Consider the following 15908-nt stretch of genomic DNA (forward strand, 5'->3'; position numbering starts at 1 on the left):
GAGGGGGATGTTTCTAACAGTGGAAGAACAATTTTCGCTGACCTCAGTGCTTAACGCGTTTAGCATCAATTCTGTTCCACATGGCGCTTTTTTTTTTTTTTTTCCCCCTGGCTTTTCTTCAGGAGCTATTTAGAGACATATAATCTGGCCTGCACATAACTTACCCTGACTTGCTGAGAGAGGACTAGCCCTGAGGTTGTCCTAAGACTGTTTGAAATGCTCTCCCTTACCAAAATCTAATGCTGTTAGTGGCGCTGCAGAACATGCTATACCATCTGTGGTTTTATGCCTTACAGGAAGAAGTTTTCAACTATATTCACAACATCCTGTCCATGCCTGGCTACAGTGCTGAAGAAAAGCAGTTGGTGTGGCAGAAAGCTTTGGAACATATAGAGGTACAGTGCATCCTAAAGCCGTGGTACCTCAGCTACCGGTAACTCCCGTTGGATCTGCCTAGTGCTGTTCTGTAAGCAGAAGTGTCACAATGTTGAATCGCAACTGTTTAGAAAAGCGCTGGCTTTTTAAGGCTTAGTAGTCTCATTAATATAAGCGCATCTTTTAGATTCAGGCTGGCTTCCTTGGTTTGCTGGGTGCAAGTATTGCTCTTTGGATAATGGAACCTTATCAGGTCCCCTGATAAGATGACTGATGCTGAGTGTGTGCTGTGTAGCAGGGAAGGGATCCATTAGCAAGTCTTTCATCTCATGAGTGTGCAGCAGCAGCAAGGTCAGGACGTTGACATCACTGACCTCACAGTTGGCGGTATCAAATTCCTCATCTTCCAGTGAAAGCAGCATTCAGCGTTGGTACCCTGGCACTTCTAACCGGGGGAAAGATGGGGTCATGACTTCTACTGTGAGACGCAGACTGTTGCTAGACTTCACTAGCTAATAACTTTTTCCCATCTCTTCAGTCTCTTTGCTTCAGGGGATGGAGATGTGTCTGAAATAATTGTCCAGTCAGTAGACACGGGGAATACATACTATCTCTAGTTCCTGTAAGGTGGTGTCAGTCCCCTCCAGTGTGATCTGGAGACAAGCCAGGAAACTCTGTCTATGAAACAAGCAGTCATGCACTTGCCCAGACTACCTAGCAGAAAAGAGCCACAGAATTCTGTATCTGGTGAGGTAGGCAAACAATTACTGCGTACTTCTGAAAGATACAGAATACTTTTAGCCTCTGCCAGCAGCTGCAAGTAATGCGTGACTAATGAGAAAACGGACCAAGAGGGAAAATCAATCGGAAGATGATAAACAAAGAAATGCTGGAATCCAGCTGTATGACACCCAGCTTGCTGAGCTCACACCCACTCTCCAGATGCACTTTCAGGGAATTGGTGGTGGCGGTGGTGCTGTGGCTGAGCAGGCCTGGCTCATTACTGCCTTAGCAGAGCAGCCGTGGTTCCACTGTGCTGTCCCAAGTTGAGCAAACTGCTGTCTGCTGTGCTGCTTCCTTGTCTGCTGAGTTCTTCTACTGCATCCCTTTGCTTGTGGTGGTATATACAGCCCAAATTGGCGTTATGAGTGAGTCAGCCTCCTGCTGTAAGCCTTATTTTGTGTCTTTATTAAATTACAGCTAGGTCTGCTTGCTGGGTCTCTTCAGCCTGAGGCCTTGACAATTGCTATTGCATGTTTGGGTATCTCAGGACAAATTAGAAAAGTCCCGGGTTGCCCTTCCTAATGTTTCTCATTGTGTTGTGTACTGGTTTTGATAGGCTTGTCATAGGCTAAGTCTGCCAGCTTTTCATATTGAGTTGTCTGGTTTTGTTTCCTCGCTCTGGAACCACTTCTTGATTACTGTGCAGTGTCAGAAATGTGCAGTGCCAACTTGTCAGAGCTGCATACTTTTCTGGAGTTGGTAAACAACAGAAAATATTCCTCTCAACTTGTCCATGGCCATCCTTAAAAACAGGGTTTCTTGCACTGTTCAGTCAGTCTCATAGCCAACAGCCAGTTGCTTTTTGCAGCTTCCTCCACAAAGCTCCTGGGCAGCTCATGGGTTCTGTAGGTTGCCGCTCTCAGGTGCTCTCACTGAGATGAACTTCCTCTTCCCTTTCGGCATCTTCTGTTTTCCAGGACTGCTGAATAGTACATACAGTTTCATGTGGTTTAGCAGCTTATTGGCTGCTATGGGCTTTTGTTCTTTTCCATTGCATTAATCCTGCTCTCAGACATTCAGAAAACTTAGTGGTAAATTACACTTTACCAGGGCGATGCTGTGATTTCAGGTCTTTGAAGAACTGTCCTTTCATCTGCTGAGGTATGAAAATAGCAGACCAGCCTCTTCAGTTGAAACTAGCACTGTCTACAGAGGCTTTCTTGGTGATCATCTGACAGAAAGTGGGTTTGTAATCAGTGCCATACCTTATTTTCTCTGTCATCCTACATAGCTGTTGTTTCTTGATGTTCATCTTGAAAATAAAACCTAAGGCTTCTCTTCAGTCAAAATGCTGCTTGTGATGGTCACTTTCTGTCCTCAGACTGACACGCCTTGTGTAAGTACTGTCTCCTCCGGGGCTGTCTGCTGAAGGAGTACCATGTTTGCAAATTGTTCGTACCTGGGAGAGAATGAAAACCCAAGCCCAAAACCTTTTGGCTGTGAGGATCACACTGATTCAAGAGCTGCAGCCAGTTACAGGGAGGCTGGGCCAGCCCCTTCCAGCCAGGCGGTCCGATCCAGCAGCCCTGCAGACCAGGGAGGCTTTGTTCAGAGAGAGAAACAAATGAAGGCAGTCGCACTACATCCCTTCTGCATTCCTCTGCACCGCTGTGGCTAAGATCATCTGGGTCCGTTGGATTGCCCGGCCTTGTGGGATGCAGGGGTTGTGCTCCTGAATGCTGGGGAAGCAACTAACAGCTGTGGCCCACACAATAAATCTGTGGGGTCAAGCACCACAGAGTTGCTTTACATATCCAGTATGGCAGGCAAGTTTTGCTTTGGAAACCTCACAAAATGCATCTTCTATGATAGCTCTTCTTTAATGATCGTGGGAGGCAGTCGTGCTCTTCCTTGTTGTTTCCTTCCTTGCCTTTGTCCTGGTCTGTTGGTGGCACTGGCTGAATTTGGTGCCTGCTACATCTCTCCGGAGACTAGGCTAAGACTGAGTAACTTTTTCAGATGTATTTTTTTTTTCTTCCAGATGTATGTTTATGATTTTTTTCTTTCTTTCCCACTATAACCGTTGTTTTTGTTTAGTAAAGCAGTGTTTTCTCCTGCTTAGCAGGGGCTTTTGGGAAGGGTTCCCAAGTACCCAATATTGGTTTGAAGCAGTTGCTTCTCATTTATTTGGAAGCATTAAAGCAAAAACCTCATGTTCTGGGTTGTGTAGACTTGTATGATATGAAGCCTCTCAAATCAAGCTTGACAGGAGGCAAACCCACAGGCATCCAAAAGATTATTTTTTTTTCCTTTTATTACAATAAATATTTTTTTTAGGGTTTTTTCACATCTGGATAGGTATTAGTTACAGGAAACCTGCTTTTAAACCTGTCGTTCCATTCTGTTCAAGCCAGTTAAAAGACCATTCCCATTTGATTGAGAAATTCCCTAGGGTCAGTTGAGGGCTTTGTTTCCTCTCTACTGCTGGCTCCTAGTTGGCACTAGGAATGTCTTGTTGGCAGGGGGTAAAAGGCAGTTGTCAGAAAACCTGGTGAATAATTTCCTGCCTTAAGACTGAGAAGTGGTCTTGTTGGTGTAAAGAGTTTTGTATTCTTACAAGGCCTATTGTGTAACAAAATCATTGACTTTCAAAAATACTTTTTTACAAACTACACTTCCTCCTAATAATTTTTCTCAAAATCACTTTTTGTACGATGGTATTCATTATTTACATTATTTTACAGCTTTCATCTAGGCAAAGATGCGGTTACAACATGAATGGACTTGGTGATACTGCATAATTGTATTGCCTGTGAAATGAGAAGTAATTATTTTGTTGTGTTTCTCTCTCCAAAGGAGTTGCTGCTGCTGAGTCCATGTAAAGCAGCCGACTTGGTAGCCATTCACTTCAGCGAGCAGATTGAGAGCATCATTACAAACCTCCAGGTAAAGTGTCAAACTTCATTGATGCTGGTGCTCCTTTACAGTGGGATTGCCATTCTTGTAGGAATTGATTGCTAAGAATAACAGTAAGTTGTTGCTGTGTCATAAATAGAAGAAAACTATCTTGAGATAGCTACTCAGCTGCAGGAATTTGCTCATTTCTGTTGTTTGGTCTGTTTGTAGCATTCTGGCCATGAAAATGTACGATCTCCAAGTTGCTTGGTCGCATCACTTGGTGGTAATGCAGTTTTTAGTTTGGAGTTCTGTATGGCTTGCACTCACAGATCAGGCAGGGCTGTTGCCAGCAAACATATCCTCTGAGTATTTACGCAAGGCAAGTGCCTAAAGCACCTTCTTCAGCAGGCACGAGCCGTGACCGGTATTTTCTTCAGTGGATATAGTTGAGTAATCACTGGTTTATAGCATGTTATTTGAAAGAGTAATACTCTATCTTCTCCTGTTGTACAGGACCAGTTCTTACTCTTCCAGTTTCTGAGGAGTCTTCTTGATCCGAGGTATGTAAGAAAATCGGGCCATTTACAAACTACAGCTTGAAAAAATGGGTTAAAATAAATTCCTTTGTATTAATAGACAACCTGAGGCCAAGATTAGGGCTTGGAAAAGGTGTCTTGCTCTTCACACTGCCAAAATTTGAGAAGGGTAGTCCAGAAATAAGTGTGGTGGGGAGTACCCTTCAGCAGAGCCCTTGCTGGCTTCTGAACTGGGTGGTGGTGTGAGTTCCACCACGTGCGGTGTGACGCTCCCTGCAGCTGGTGAGACTTCGGGCATTGTTGTACCGACCGCTTCGAGAAAGCTGCGAAATGGTTACCCTGTGCCTGAAACTGTTCTCAGCCCACCAGTCTGATTACTTTGTCCAAGGTGCCCAAGCTTAACATAAATAGAAAAGCATTTCGGTCTATTGGTATTTTTCATTTCTATTTTATTTCAGAATTGCTGCCATATTTCACTGCAAACTTCTCTTTAACCACTTGCTTGCTCCATCTGCTCCTGTTTCAGTATTTCAGCACTGAGTGTTCTCTTCCTGTTGAATCAATTTTGAGTGCTACAAGACCTTGCTTTTATTAATTTATTTTTAATATATATTTACATATGCACAGCTCCAATTGCTTCAAGTTAATGCAATTGAAGGACAGATCTTGTTCTGTCAATTAGCTACAAATTAATTGTGCTGAGGAGGAAGAGGAGTAGGAAAAAGTGTCAGTGTTTCAGCTCCTGTTGAGGTGGAATAAAAAGCATGCTTTGGAAGCTAGAATTATTAACTTTTTGGATTTTGTTAGATTGTCAGTTAAGGGAAAATGCTTTGTTATTTCCTGAGTTTTACAGCCATGTTTGCATGGAAAGCGTTAACTTCCACACCTACTGTTTTCTTAAGTCAAAATAAAACCAGAAATTTTGCCAAGAAAATATCTTGGTTGGGTTTTATAGGAGATAAATTATATGATTTAGTTAATAAATGAATAATTAAAAATAATAGTTTAAGCAGAAATGTTACCCAGCTGGGTATTAAGTAGGACCTTATTTATGCTGTGATATCACTTGCAGCAAGTGAGACACAGTGAAGGCAGTAATTAACCTGGATTTTAATCTTATGCATAGAGCGGCTTCCATAATCTCTGAGTAATAAACATATCTAATTTAACTCTACCATAATTAGAGCTAAATGCAACCATTTCTTCTGTAGTTATCTTCTAATCAAAAGCAGCACCTGATGTGTTCCAACCAGCAATAGGAAGCAACTTTCTGTATCTGATCCTTTGAACAATCTCTGCTTTTCCCTCCGGGGCTGGTGTCCGCAGGGTGCGCTGGGCCACGCGGCTTGTCTCGTTGTGCCTTGTGTGTCCTGGGAAAGGTTATGAATGTTCCTTTTCCCTCTGCGTTCCAACGTCCACTAGTTCTCTGCACTGCAGTAAGATGTTCAGCATCCCGAGTACTGGAGATAAAGCACATGCTGGCTGGACTGTAGTTGCCAGAATCCTCAATAAGCAAACGAGAAGTGGGACATTTCACTGAAAAATGAACAAAACACTAAGTACTCTGGATTCACGTGTGGCAGTGAGTGACCATAAAGCAGAAGGTCTGGAAGGCCAAGGTTTAACCTGTTGTTACTGAACTCTTGTTGGCGGTAAGAAGTTCTGTGCAGATCCTAGATTGATGAAGGGGCTTTTTCTGTGGTGTTTTTTTTTTTTTACATAACACCCAAGGCCCTGTGGTCTGTTTTCAGTGCTATGAGGCTGTCTGCTTCTAAGACCTATTAAAATGAGCTGAACTGTATCCTGAGAGAGGCAGGAAGGAGGGAGAAATCTTGCTGTGTAAGACCTAATCTGCAGGTATACCTACACTTTGCAGTATATCTATACATAAAATAGTGATTAGGTTCTGCTGAAAACATCTCTTTTCCATCAATCTAAATGTTTGTATGCTTTTCAAGCAAAATTCTTACTAAAATAAAGACCCTTAGAGCAGTAAATGAGCTTTTAATGTCTCAAATACGAATCATTGCTTGATCATATGGGGACAGGATTCATCATGCTAGTATAAATATCCTAGTTGGTGGAATTGCATTAGGGATTAATTTGGCCCATTTAATTTAGCTAGAGATTTATTTTAAAGGAGGGGGAAGGGGGGAGGGAGGAAACAGGGTTAACAGAAATTGCCTGGGGAAATTAAAACCAAATGTCATATGTTTGTATCTTACAAGCAGCCGCAGAAAATGGAGAATGTAGTGTGTATTGCTCAGCTCATTAATCACAGCCTTTGCTACATTTCCATTTTAAAGTCTTCAGGTTTTTTTTCCTCTAAAAAAGCCCACACAGTGAAGCATGCCTTTTTGCAGTGTGTGTTTGTGTATTATACCAGCAATGTTAAGTTATTGAGCAAAACAGTGCGCTGGGTCTATAACTATATTAACAGATACCTAAACTTTTAGATTCTGTTACGATGGCTCTTCTCACTGATTACTGTGACACGCGCAAGGGTCGCTTGTGCCAGGCTTCGTGAGAAACCAGTGATTATCTCATCCTTCTAAGAAAGAGCGTGTCGAGTATGGCAGGGGAGGTGTTTGGCATGGTTATACTGAAGAAGAACATAATTGCACAGAGCTGAGCAGGACCTGCAAGTCTCAAGATTGTTCCTTCGTTTTTAACATTATCAAAATCCAGCTTTCTTTCTGTTCTCTCTTCTCTGTTTCTTCAGTGAAATGGTTAAGGAAAACACCAGCTTACTCATCAAGTCATGGATACTAGGTGTCAGAGTTATTTCCAGACTAGAAGTTTGCTCTGGTACTAAAAATGTATGATTTGCCATTTTCCCCATTTTGGTAGACAGAGATGATTTTTAAATAGAAAGTGCTACTTTATTTAAGTCTAGCTGCAAAAAGAGTAGAACGCTCGCTCCCTTACTGGCATTGGGGGAGTTCATAGGGTGTGTGTTGTGGGAGGGGTGGATGGTGAATGCAGGAGGCCAGAATTCGGGGTTCTTGTTTGGTCCTTCAAAAGTCCATCTTGATTGATATCAGAACGCAGCAGTGTAGATACCGGGGTTTGAACAACTGTGTTTTGGACACTGTGATCGGCACCTGTGTGAGCTTTCATTTTTGGTAAATATAATTTATAATCAAGCGGTTGACATTGTAATCACAGTAAGCTGCTTTTGGATTGCTAGAGGCACGGTATTCTCCTGGCCTTTCTTGGATGATAAAAATCCTGTTAGCTCCTGTAGCTCCCAGGGAATATAGGATCATATTGTATATCAGACCTTGTCCATCCCATGGATGTAGGGTTTGCACATCAGCACATCTCCTGATTAGGAATGTCTGTTCAGAAAGATAACAAAATGAAATACCTACCTTGATCTGTTTTCTTTCCTAGCAGGAGCTTCAGAACAGGCTTAAGAGCCCCATTTCCTAGGCAGGATAAACTTCCGCTGTTTCTCGTCGTGATGCATTGATCCTAGAACTGCCACATGAAGTTTAGCATACAGTGGTGGTGAACTGCTGTTTGTTTTGAAGGGTTGCAGGTGCTATGTTTGTCTCTAGGAAAGTATCGTCCTTTCCATCCTAATGATTTGAAATCTCGGGCTTCATGTTGTTCTTTTTAAAAACAAGATCAGTAGAAAACAGTCAGGACACAGGGAAAGTGATGGGCTTCAAATGAAGAACATGCAGTTCTGTTCTTTGTTTCGTTTCCCCCACATTTCCTTAATGATAAGCCAAGGGATAAGAAAATGGGCACGATTTTTCTGAATATAATATTATATATATTGTTAATTATCCACAGCCCTACCCAGAGGAGTGCCAGGTCTGCACTGCTGAGTGCTTGACCATTGTGAAAGGCAGGGAAGCACAGCAGGGGTTGGAGACTTCACCTACCTGTGTGGATTGAGCAGATCCCATGCTGGGAGATGAGGCAGATGTCTTTAGTTCCAGTTAAATATGGTTCTGTAGCGCAGCTGATTGCAAAACCCTTGAGAGAGGATGCAGCCTTTGGCTGGACAACATGCAGAGGCTGGTTCAAAACCTTACAGTGGGCTGTCTGCTACACCAGTGACTGTAAAGTGCACAGAGTTATTGCCTCTGCAAGAGCAAAACCAAATGCACCAGTTTTCTTCTGTTTGAGAAGAGGTACTAAACAAAAATGAGGATGTTTCCCTACAAGAAGCATGATTTCATATGTCAGTGACGTAGATAAAAGGGATCACATTCTAACAGATGAAGCATTACAATGTGATACAGGAAACCAAAGAAGAATTTCAGGCATGATACGCAAAAAGCAATAAAACATTTTCTCGAGCACATGCAGGGAAGGTCTGTAGGGCAAATAGTAGTAGGGCATCTAAAATGACCACTCAGAGACCATAAGGTTTTACTGAAGAAATTGAAGAAAATCTTTGCTATAGAATTGCTGAAGATGTGTCTGTGCTGGTATCTTTCTTCACAGGGGTCTTTGATAGCCTAATTTATACTGAAACATCAGTAGAATATTTTGTGGAACAAATGAAATGCCTACTATTAACCTCCAGCACCAGTAACTAGTAGAAACAGCATAGTTTTTCTCTTAAAACCAGGCTTTTTTACTTCTGTTTTAATGATAATAGATAATACACAATTCACTAAGGAACTCTTCTTTCCAGTCAAACTTATGGGCTAGAATCTGATTTGATTCTCCTATGCCTTTTTTTATTCCAGAGAAGGCATTAATCAAGACCTGATACATCTACCACCCTACATCACTGAGCAGTTCATTGAGCTGCTGTGTCAGTACAGCCCAGACCAGGTTTTGGAGACGCTTAAAGTTCTGGAATACTGCAGACTGGAAGAAACCATCCAGGTAGGGAAGCCATATATGAGGACAGGGCTAGGGGAAGCATTCAAGACAGCTCTATCTCTTGAAAGTACTGTGAAAGTACTTTCACCTAGGTTGTGGATTAGTTCCTGGATACTCTTCTAATCCACTTCTAGCACTCTTTTTCCCCTCGAGCTGCTAAACTGCCCTCCTAGCATGGTTAGCTGTATTTAATATACTGATTCTGAGTTTAGTCTCAGGACTAATAAGAAAAAAGCCATTAGTGCTCTGAAGCTACGGAGTAACTGCAGAATAGAGACTGGCTGTGTTAATGTTGATTAATATGTTAAAGGTATATGAAGTCATGGGCTGGGGGTTTTGGAAAACAGTGTTGCCAAAATTTGACGAGCGCTGGGAGAGCGACTATTTCTTCCCCTTATGAAAATTTTAACAATAATCTGTCCTTGATCTTGATTATTTATACAAATTTTTAATATATTTTTCTTTAAATATTTTAATGTTGGTGGTGGCAGTAGTGCAAGTTGGGAAATAAGCACAGCATAGCCAGCAGCAGGGAAAAGTAGGTGTGCTGCTCAGACTGGGTAACATGCCTGTGAACACATGGAGACACAATCCTTTCTGACCATCTGGTCCTCATTGTCTTGTGGAGTAAACAAACACTGGCAGATTTCTTAAGACAGACATTCACTCTTTTTTTTTTTTTTTTTTTTCTTTTAACTCAGATAACCCAGAAACATCAGCTCCATGAAGCTTCTTCATATTTACTGGAGAAGAAGGGAGATATCCATGGTGCCTTTTTGGTTATGCTTGAGGTACAGTATGCTGAAATCCTGAATGTGTCATTTTTGCCATGCCAGCATGGCGCGACATGCCATCAGCATGATGGCCGAAGTTAAGGTTTGATGTCGTCATTACTTCTCAGTTTGTTTCCCACTAGAATCCACAGAAGCGTTTACTTTCCATCAAATAACATTATGTTCAGTAGTCTGCAGACTCAGCAGATCAGTATATTTGTCTGGCATGTCTTCAAACATCTAGTAGATAATAGATGCTGAAATTTGTTTTTCTTAATCAAAAAATCACCTTTCAGCTCCAGTTTTCCATTCCATATTTGGAAAGAGATTTATGCTATGTTATTCATACTGGGAAAGAAAATGAGGCCGAGCCTTTGTAACCATACCTTTTAAAAATGCTTCTATCAAGATTCTGCAAGTTTACTGTTCTGAGTTCTCTCTCTTGTTTCAGCGATTACAGAGCAAGTTGCTGATGCTTACACAAGATGATGAAAGTAAGAGTTATCAAGTTAAACTCCATTTTCTATTAAAAAGAGATAAACACAAAAAATGTAAAGTGCATAAGCCTGATACTTGGCATAATGAGATCCTTTTTCAGGTTTCTGGGTTTTGCAGTGACATTTTTTAAATTTATATTCACATGGCTGTGGTAGTTATTCTGATGACACTTCCTTACTCTTTTACTCTGATCTTGCTGGAGATCTAGAACAAACTGTGATGGATGGGGTTCTTTTGTGTGTGCAGTCAGCTGCCCTGTTAGCTTTTTTGATTGTGACTGGTACTCTTCCTGGCTTACCAGCCACATTTCCTACGTTAGAATCCATTCAAACTCATTACTGAGCTTTAGCAGGCATTATATATGAACAGTGATGAGAGGCATCTGGAAGTAGCTTTTTTTGAGGCAAACCTCTCAGAGCAGTAAGAATTCTGCCTACAGAAAATGAGTATATGCATAGGTGTGTTGTTCACTAGCCCAGGGACTCATGAGCACCTAATTAAATGCAGTGCCTATATTTGCTGCTTAACTGTATCCTAAACCGCAGCTAAGATCTTCCTTATTTGATTATGTAAAATGTTTTATGTGCCTATTTACAGTGCTATTCAGGAAAAGTGCCAAAAATCAGGACCTGTCTCTATAATTTAGTTGCTCACTGCAGTGAACAGAATTTAGATGAGCAGAATGATTTTATTTTGCAGAATGATTGGAAGTTAACATATCTAATACTTTTTATAATTGCAATTTGGTTTTTCCCCCAAAACTTAGGCTCAGCTGAACTCCCCATGCTAGAAAACATTGAAAATACCTTAATGAAAACAATTGCCCTTTGCCAGAGAAATTCACACAATTTAGACCAGCAACAGCGAGAGGTAAGATAATAAGAAAATGTATCACTAAAATCAACAGACCTCTGCATTTCCTGAAACTTTCCCTTCATGTCCTTCTTCCTTTCCCCGTCTATTGTATGCTGATATGTCTCAAGCAGACATTGTTTTCCTCTGCATTGTGGTGTTCTTGCAGTGGTTCAGGTTTTAGACCCATGAGAGAGAAATCCTCACTTGTAAGGAAGTGCAAAAAATAACATGGATATCAGCAGTGGAGAAGCAGATGAGGCAACTTCCTTTCCCCTGCTTTCAGCTCCAGTTGCAATTTTGGCTTGACTGTCAGTCAAATACTAAAGAAGGCGTAGTAAACTTCGAGCCAACTTTATGGCGGTACAGAGCTGATGCTGCTGTCACTGTGGCTGCAGAATGTTGTGGTTCTAAATATGTTCACAAATCCTGAATTTAATGTTGGGGTGGAGACAATACAGCTTGCTTGAGCTCTTGCAGGAGGAACTGAGTTTGCCTGTTTCCTTGTACTGAGGTTGCATTTCCATTTTGCTAACATCAGTGACACAGAAGGCACCTTCACTCCTAAGATTTTGTGTAACTCGTGTAACTGAACTCAAAACCGAGAATGTCATTCCCATGTTTGAAGAGGTGGCATGTCTGGAAGTCAGGAATTCTGTAACGTCTTCCGAGCACTGTCCAGCGTATGAGGTGACCTGCTGGGTTTCTTCTCTTAAATGATTTTGCTGTGCAGCAGATGGCTGCTGTGTTTCATTGAAGAGGTGGCTGTGTGCACACCCTGAGTGCCTATGGCCTGGCCCGCCTGCTGAATTGGACAGACCTGAGTCAGTTTGCTCTCACTCTGGGTCCTGTTCCACCTGCTGGAACTGCTTTGGTGATGCCTGAGTAAGGTTTGACTCTGGTCACCAAAGGAAGGACCTGCTTCCCCAGTACAATCCTATGTGAATTTTCACAGCTCCTGTATTTCATCTGGAGGATTTAGATGCCTCTCTCCAGCTGGGATCCATTTACTGTGCTACCCGTTATGTAAGCAGTCTCTACACCAGAGAGCTTGCATCTCATGTAGAGAAGTAGTTGGGGAGTGAATGAATTAAATTAGATTGTTGTCATAATTCCAGTAAAAAAACAGGTGAGAATGGAGAAGAGGGAGCAAAAGGAACCAAGGGTCTTCTCTGCTCAGACCCCAGTCAGATAGTGTCTTGGTCTAAGATATGAGCGATCTAGACTGAAAACAGATCCCCAAGGGCTTTGCTTTTTTTTTTTTTAACATGTTTCAGTTCTGTTCCACTGCAGTCATGAGAAACGTAGTTCTGTTCTTCAGAAACTGGAAGTGAGTCTTTGAAAATGGACTCTGACATTGGTCATAGTTCATTTTTAGTACTGCCGTGTTCTTACTGTTTTTTTTTCCTTGCATTCAATTATTTCAGGCCCTCTGGTTTCCCCTGCTGGAGGCTATGATGTCCCCACAGAAATTATCTGGTTCTTCACAGTGTCGATACTCCGAATGTAAGTATTTTGGCTTTTGTGACTGGAAATATTAATCAAAATCTTGTGTACTGTCTCTTCTCTACTGAATGAATAGAAGAAAACTGGATTTGACTCAGTTCGTTAATGTTCTGCTCCTGTGGTAGATCCGAACTGCGGAGGCTGTAGCGCTGAGCTCAGGTGGGTGTTCGGTAGGCTGCAGCTGTCAGTCAGGCAAGGGGCTTCCATTGAGCATGGTCTCTTTGAAAAAGCCAAGGTGCACAGCGTGTGCAAAGGCTTTCTGGGTTGTAAGTAGGTTGCAGTCTGCACTTCGGGAACTTGAAGTGATAATACACTGTCGTCTTCCACGCCTAGCCTTTTTGTGTGCTTAGCCCTGCACCTATTGTATATTATATATCACTAGAACTCAAACACACCTGCTAAATTCTCTAGTCCAGTTCTAGTACCCTGAATCTGTTGTGGGTGTCAGCAGCACATCTTGAAAAGACTCCCTTTATGGGAGACTTAAGACTAGTTAAAAAGGGGCTTAGGTACTGTAGTCTTGGGGCAGAATAATGTCTTTTGGTCCGTTCCAGCCCTGTGCTCCATAGTGATTGTAGTTGTGCATGGTTAAGGATCACAGTGTATTACAAGTAAGTGTGGTGACTATCATTCCATCCATCCTCACTCTGTTTATTTCCTGCCACTGTTAGCTATAGCTGGACTCCTGGGGATGGTCTTGCAGAGATCAGTAACCCAAAACTAAAAATTGGCCCCCTCTTCCCTCGATTCATCTTTTCCTCTAAATTCAGAACGTCCCCTAGATTATCCGTTTTTGGGAACTAATGCCTGCAGAAAAGTAATCATCTGAAGTGATACCAGCAACGATGACGGGATAATACATTTGGATCCTGCATAATTGTTTTGTTTTCATTCCTAATGTGCATGCTTCCCAGACTGCTCTAACTGGCTAATTATCCCCACAAAGAAGCTGAAGCGCTGGGTCCATGCATATCTGAATATTGGCTCTTTCTCTGGGAAATTTGGGATCTAGTAACAGGTGTCATGAAAAGGTTAATGCTAGGGACTTTTAGAGTCTATAATGTGGACAAGGCACCCAAATTGGTTTTTGGTAACAGTAGAAAAAGTGAATGACAATGCCGCGAAGTTAGTCTCAAAATATGAACATTTGCTGTAGGTAGGGTGTGGGAGGGGAATGGAGAGGCATCGTGATATCAAACTTTTAAATATACTTTCTGATACAAAAAGCTGTGTGTTAGTGCAAAATGGGCAGAAGAAAAAAATAAAAGCAGTTTTCAAACTAGAAAACATGAACTGAAATAAAACTCTTGGTGTGTAAGACCAATCTCTCTTTATTCCTTGAATCCTAATAAATTACTGGTGGATTTTATGTTTGATATTTCAGCTTTGAAGAGTTTGACGATGCAAGTGCTGAACAACATGGCTGCATTTATCGCTCTTCCTTCAATCCTGCAGAGAATTCTACAGGTGAGTTTCTGAAAAGCAGCAGCTTTTACCAAGCTGTGCCACTCCATTATTGGGAAAAGCAGTTTTCAGGTCATTGCAGATCAAATTGGCTAATTGTCTGGTTCAAAGTACTTCAGTAAAAGTTCAGTTGGTGAGATGTAAGTTAGAAAAGCTGATAGAATGGTCTGGGAAACTTGAAGACACTTCAGAAGGCATAGACCTGTGATAAGTTAATGGAGGTAATTTCTGCAAACCAAGTAGGGTATTATCTCAAAGGCTGCAATTACTTAGAACCGAAACTGAGAAGTTTTAGGGCAAAGCCACCGTGAACTTCTCAAAACTTGGAACTAGATTTGTTGAAAGCCATTTAGCTAAAGCTCTGGGGTGGACAGTTGTGAAAACACTAAAGGAAAGTTTGTAGGCTTTGAAGAAAGAGATCTGGGCCATTTTGATTGACAGTGCAACGTATTATGTTCAAGATGTTTGTGAGTGAGCAGCAAATGTTGTAGAAGAGCTGATTTCAAAACAGGATCTTGGGTTGAGTGATCACAAGAGGATATGATTTGTTAATTTGCAAAATAGACAAAAGATGAGGTTGGGATTTAATAGCAAACCTTTAGAAATGCAGGAAATGAATTAGAAAAATTGTCTGCATTGCAGAGTGGAATGATTGAAGGGTTGAGAAAGTGTTGAATTACTCTTCAGTGTTTCTATTCCAGATGAGAGATGAAAATGTAGAAAAGGGCTTACAGGCTTCCCAGGGTGAACATGCACCTCTAGCAACCTATTAGTTTGATCTTAATATTATGCATAATCTTGGATTTTGGAAAAAAACATAATTAAAGACAGTGATAGGTGTTGTAAAAGAGTGGATAGAAAGCATGATCAAATGAAATGTGGTTTTATCAAAGGTAGAAAGTGTCAGGCAAACTTAATGGCTCTTCAATAACTTATTTCATCTGGTTTTAACCGGGGCATTAGAAATAGTTTCCTATTGGGCTTCGTTTGATGTTTAAAGTGGGCAGGAACTGATACAGCAGCTGCGAATGAATGAGCGGGGAGGTTGACAGGGAGGTTTTCCCAGGTTATGTTGAGAATTACCAGAATGGGGTGAGAGGCACACCAGCCACCACTGTGAAGATAATGCAGCTGGGAGGTATTATGGTGTGGAGGGAGACCTTGTTCTCCCTTGGGATGAATAGAGATTCTTGGTTGCAGTCTTCGGAGATTCCATGCTATTTCTTTCTTACAGACTCTTTTAGTAGAAATAGAGAAAAACCCTTTTCTAGAGGCTGGCATTTGTGGCCTGGAGGCAGCAGATGAGTGAAGTGTATTTGTCAGTTGTACAGGGAAGTGCTTTGTGTGATGGCACTATTACGTTGCAGAGGCTAACGGGATGCTTGCAGTGCATCAGATGGAGGACTTCTACTAGGGACAGAAATGTGCAAGG

At 41.7% G+C, this 15908-nt stretch overlaps 1 protein-coding gene across 1 annotated transcript in view; it reads left to right on the plus strand.

The window, feature by feature from the left end:
• VPS8 (VPS8 subunit of CORVET complex) overlaps positions 1-15908 on the plus strand; it is a 94602-nt gene that overhangs the window by 55765 nt on the left and 22929 nt on the right. The window contains 9 exon segments of the mRNA XM_080409698.1: positions 297-395; positions 3955-4044; positions 4510-4556; positions 9245-9386; positions 10085-10174; positions 10608-10650; positions 11421-11524; positions 12934-13012; positions 14397-14479. Of these exon segments, the coding sequence (XP_080265824.1) occupies positions 297-395; positions 3955-4044; positions 4510-4556; positions 9245-9386; positions 10085-10174; positions 10608-10650; positions 11421-11524; positions 12934-13012; positions 14397-14479 (777 nt within the window).

Source organism: Falco punctatus (assembly GCF_963210335.1).
Source record: "Falco punctatus genome assembly, chromosome: 13".
NCBI lineage: Eukaryota > Metazoa > Chordata > Aves > Falconiformes > Falconidae > Falco > Falco punctatus.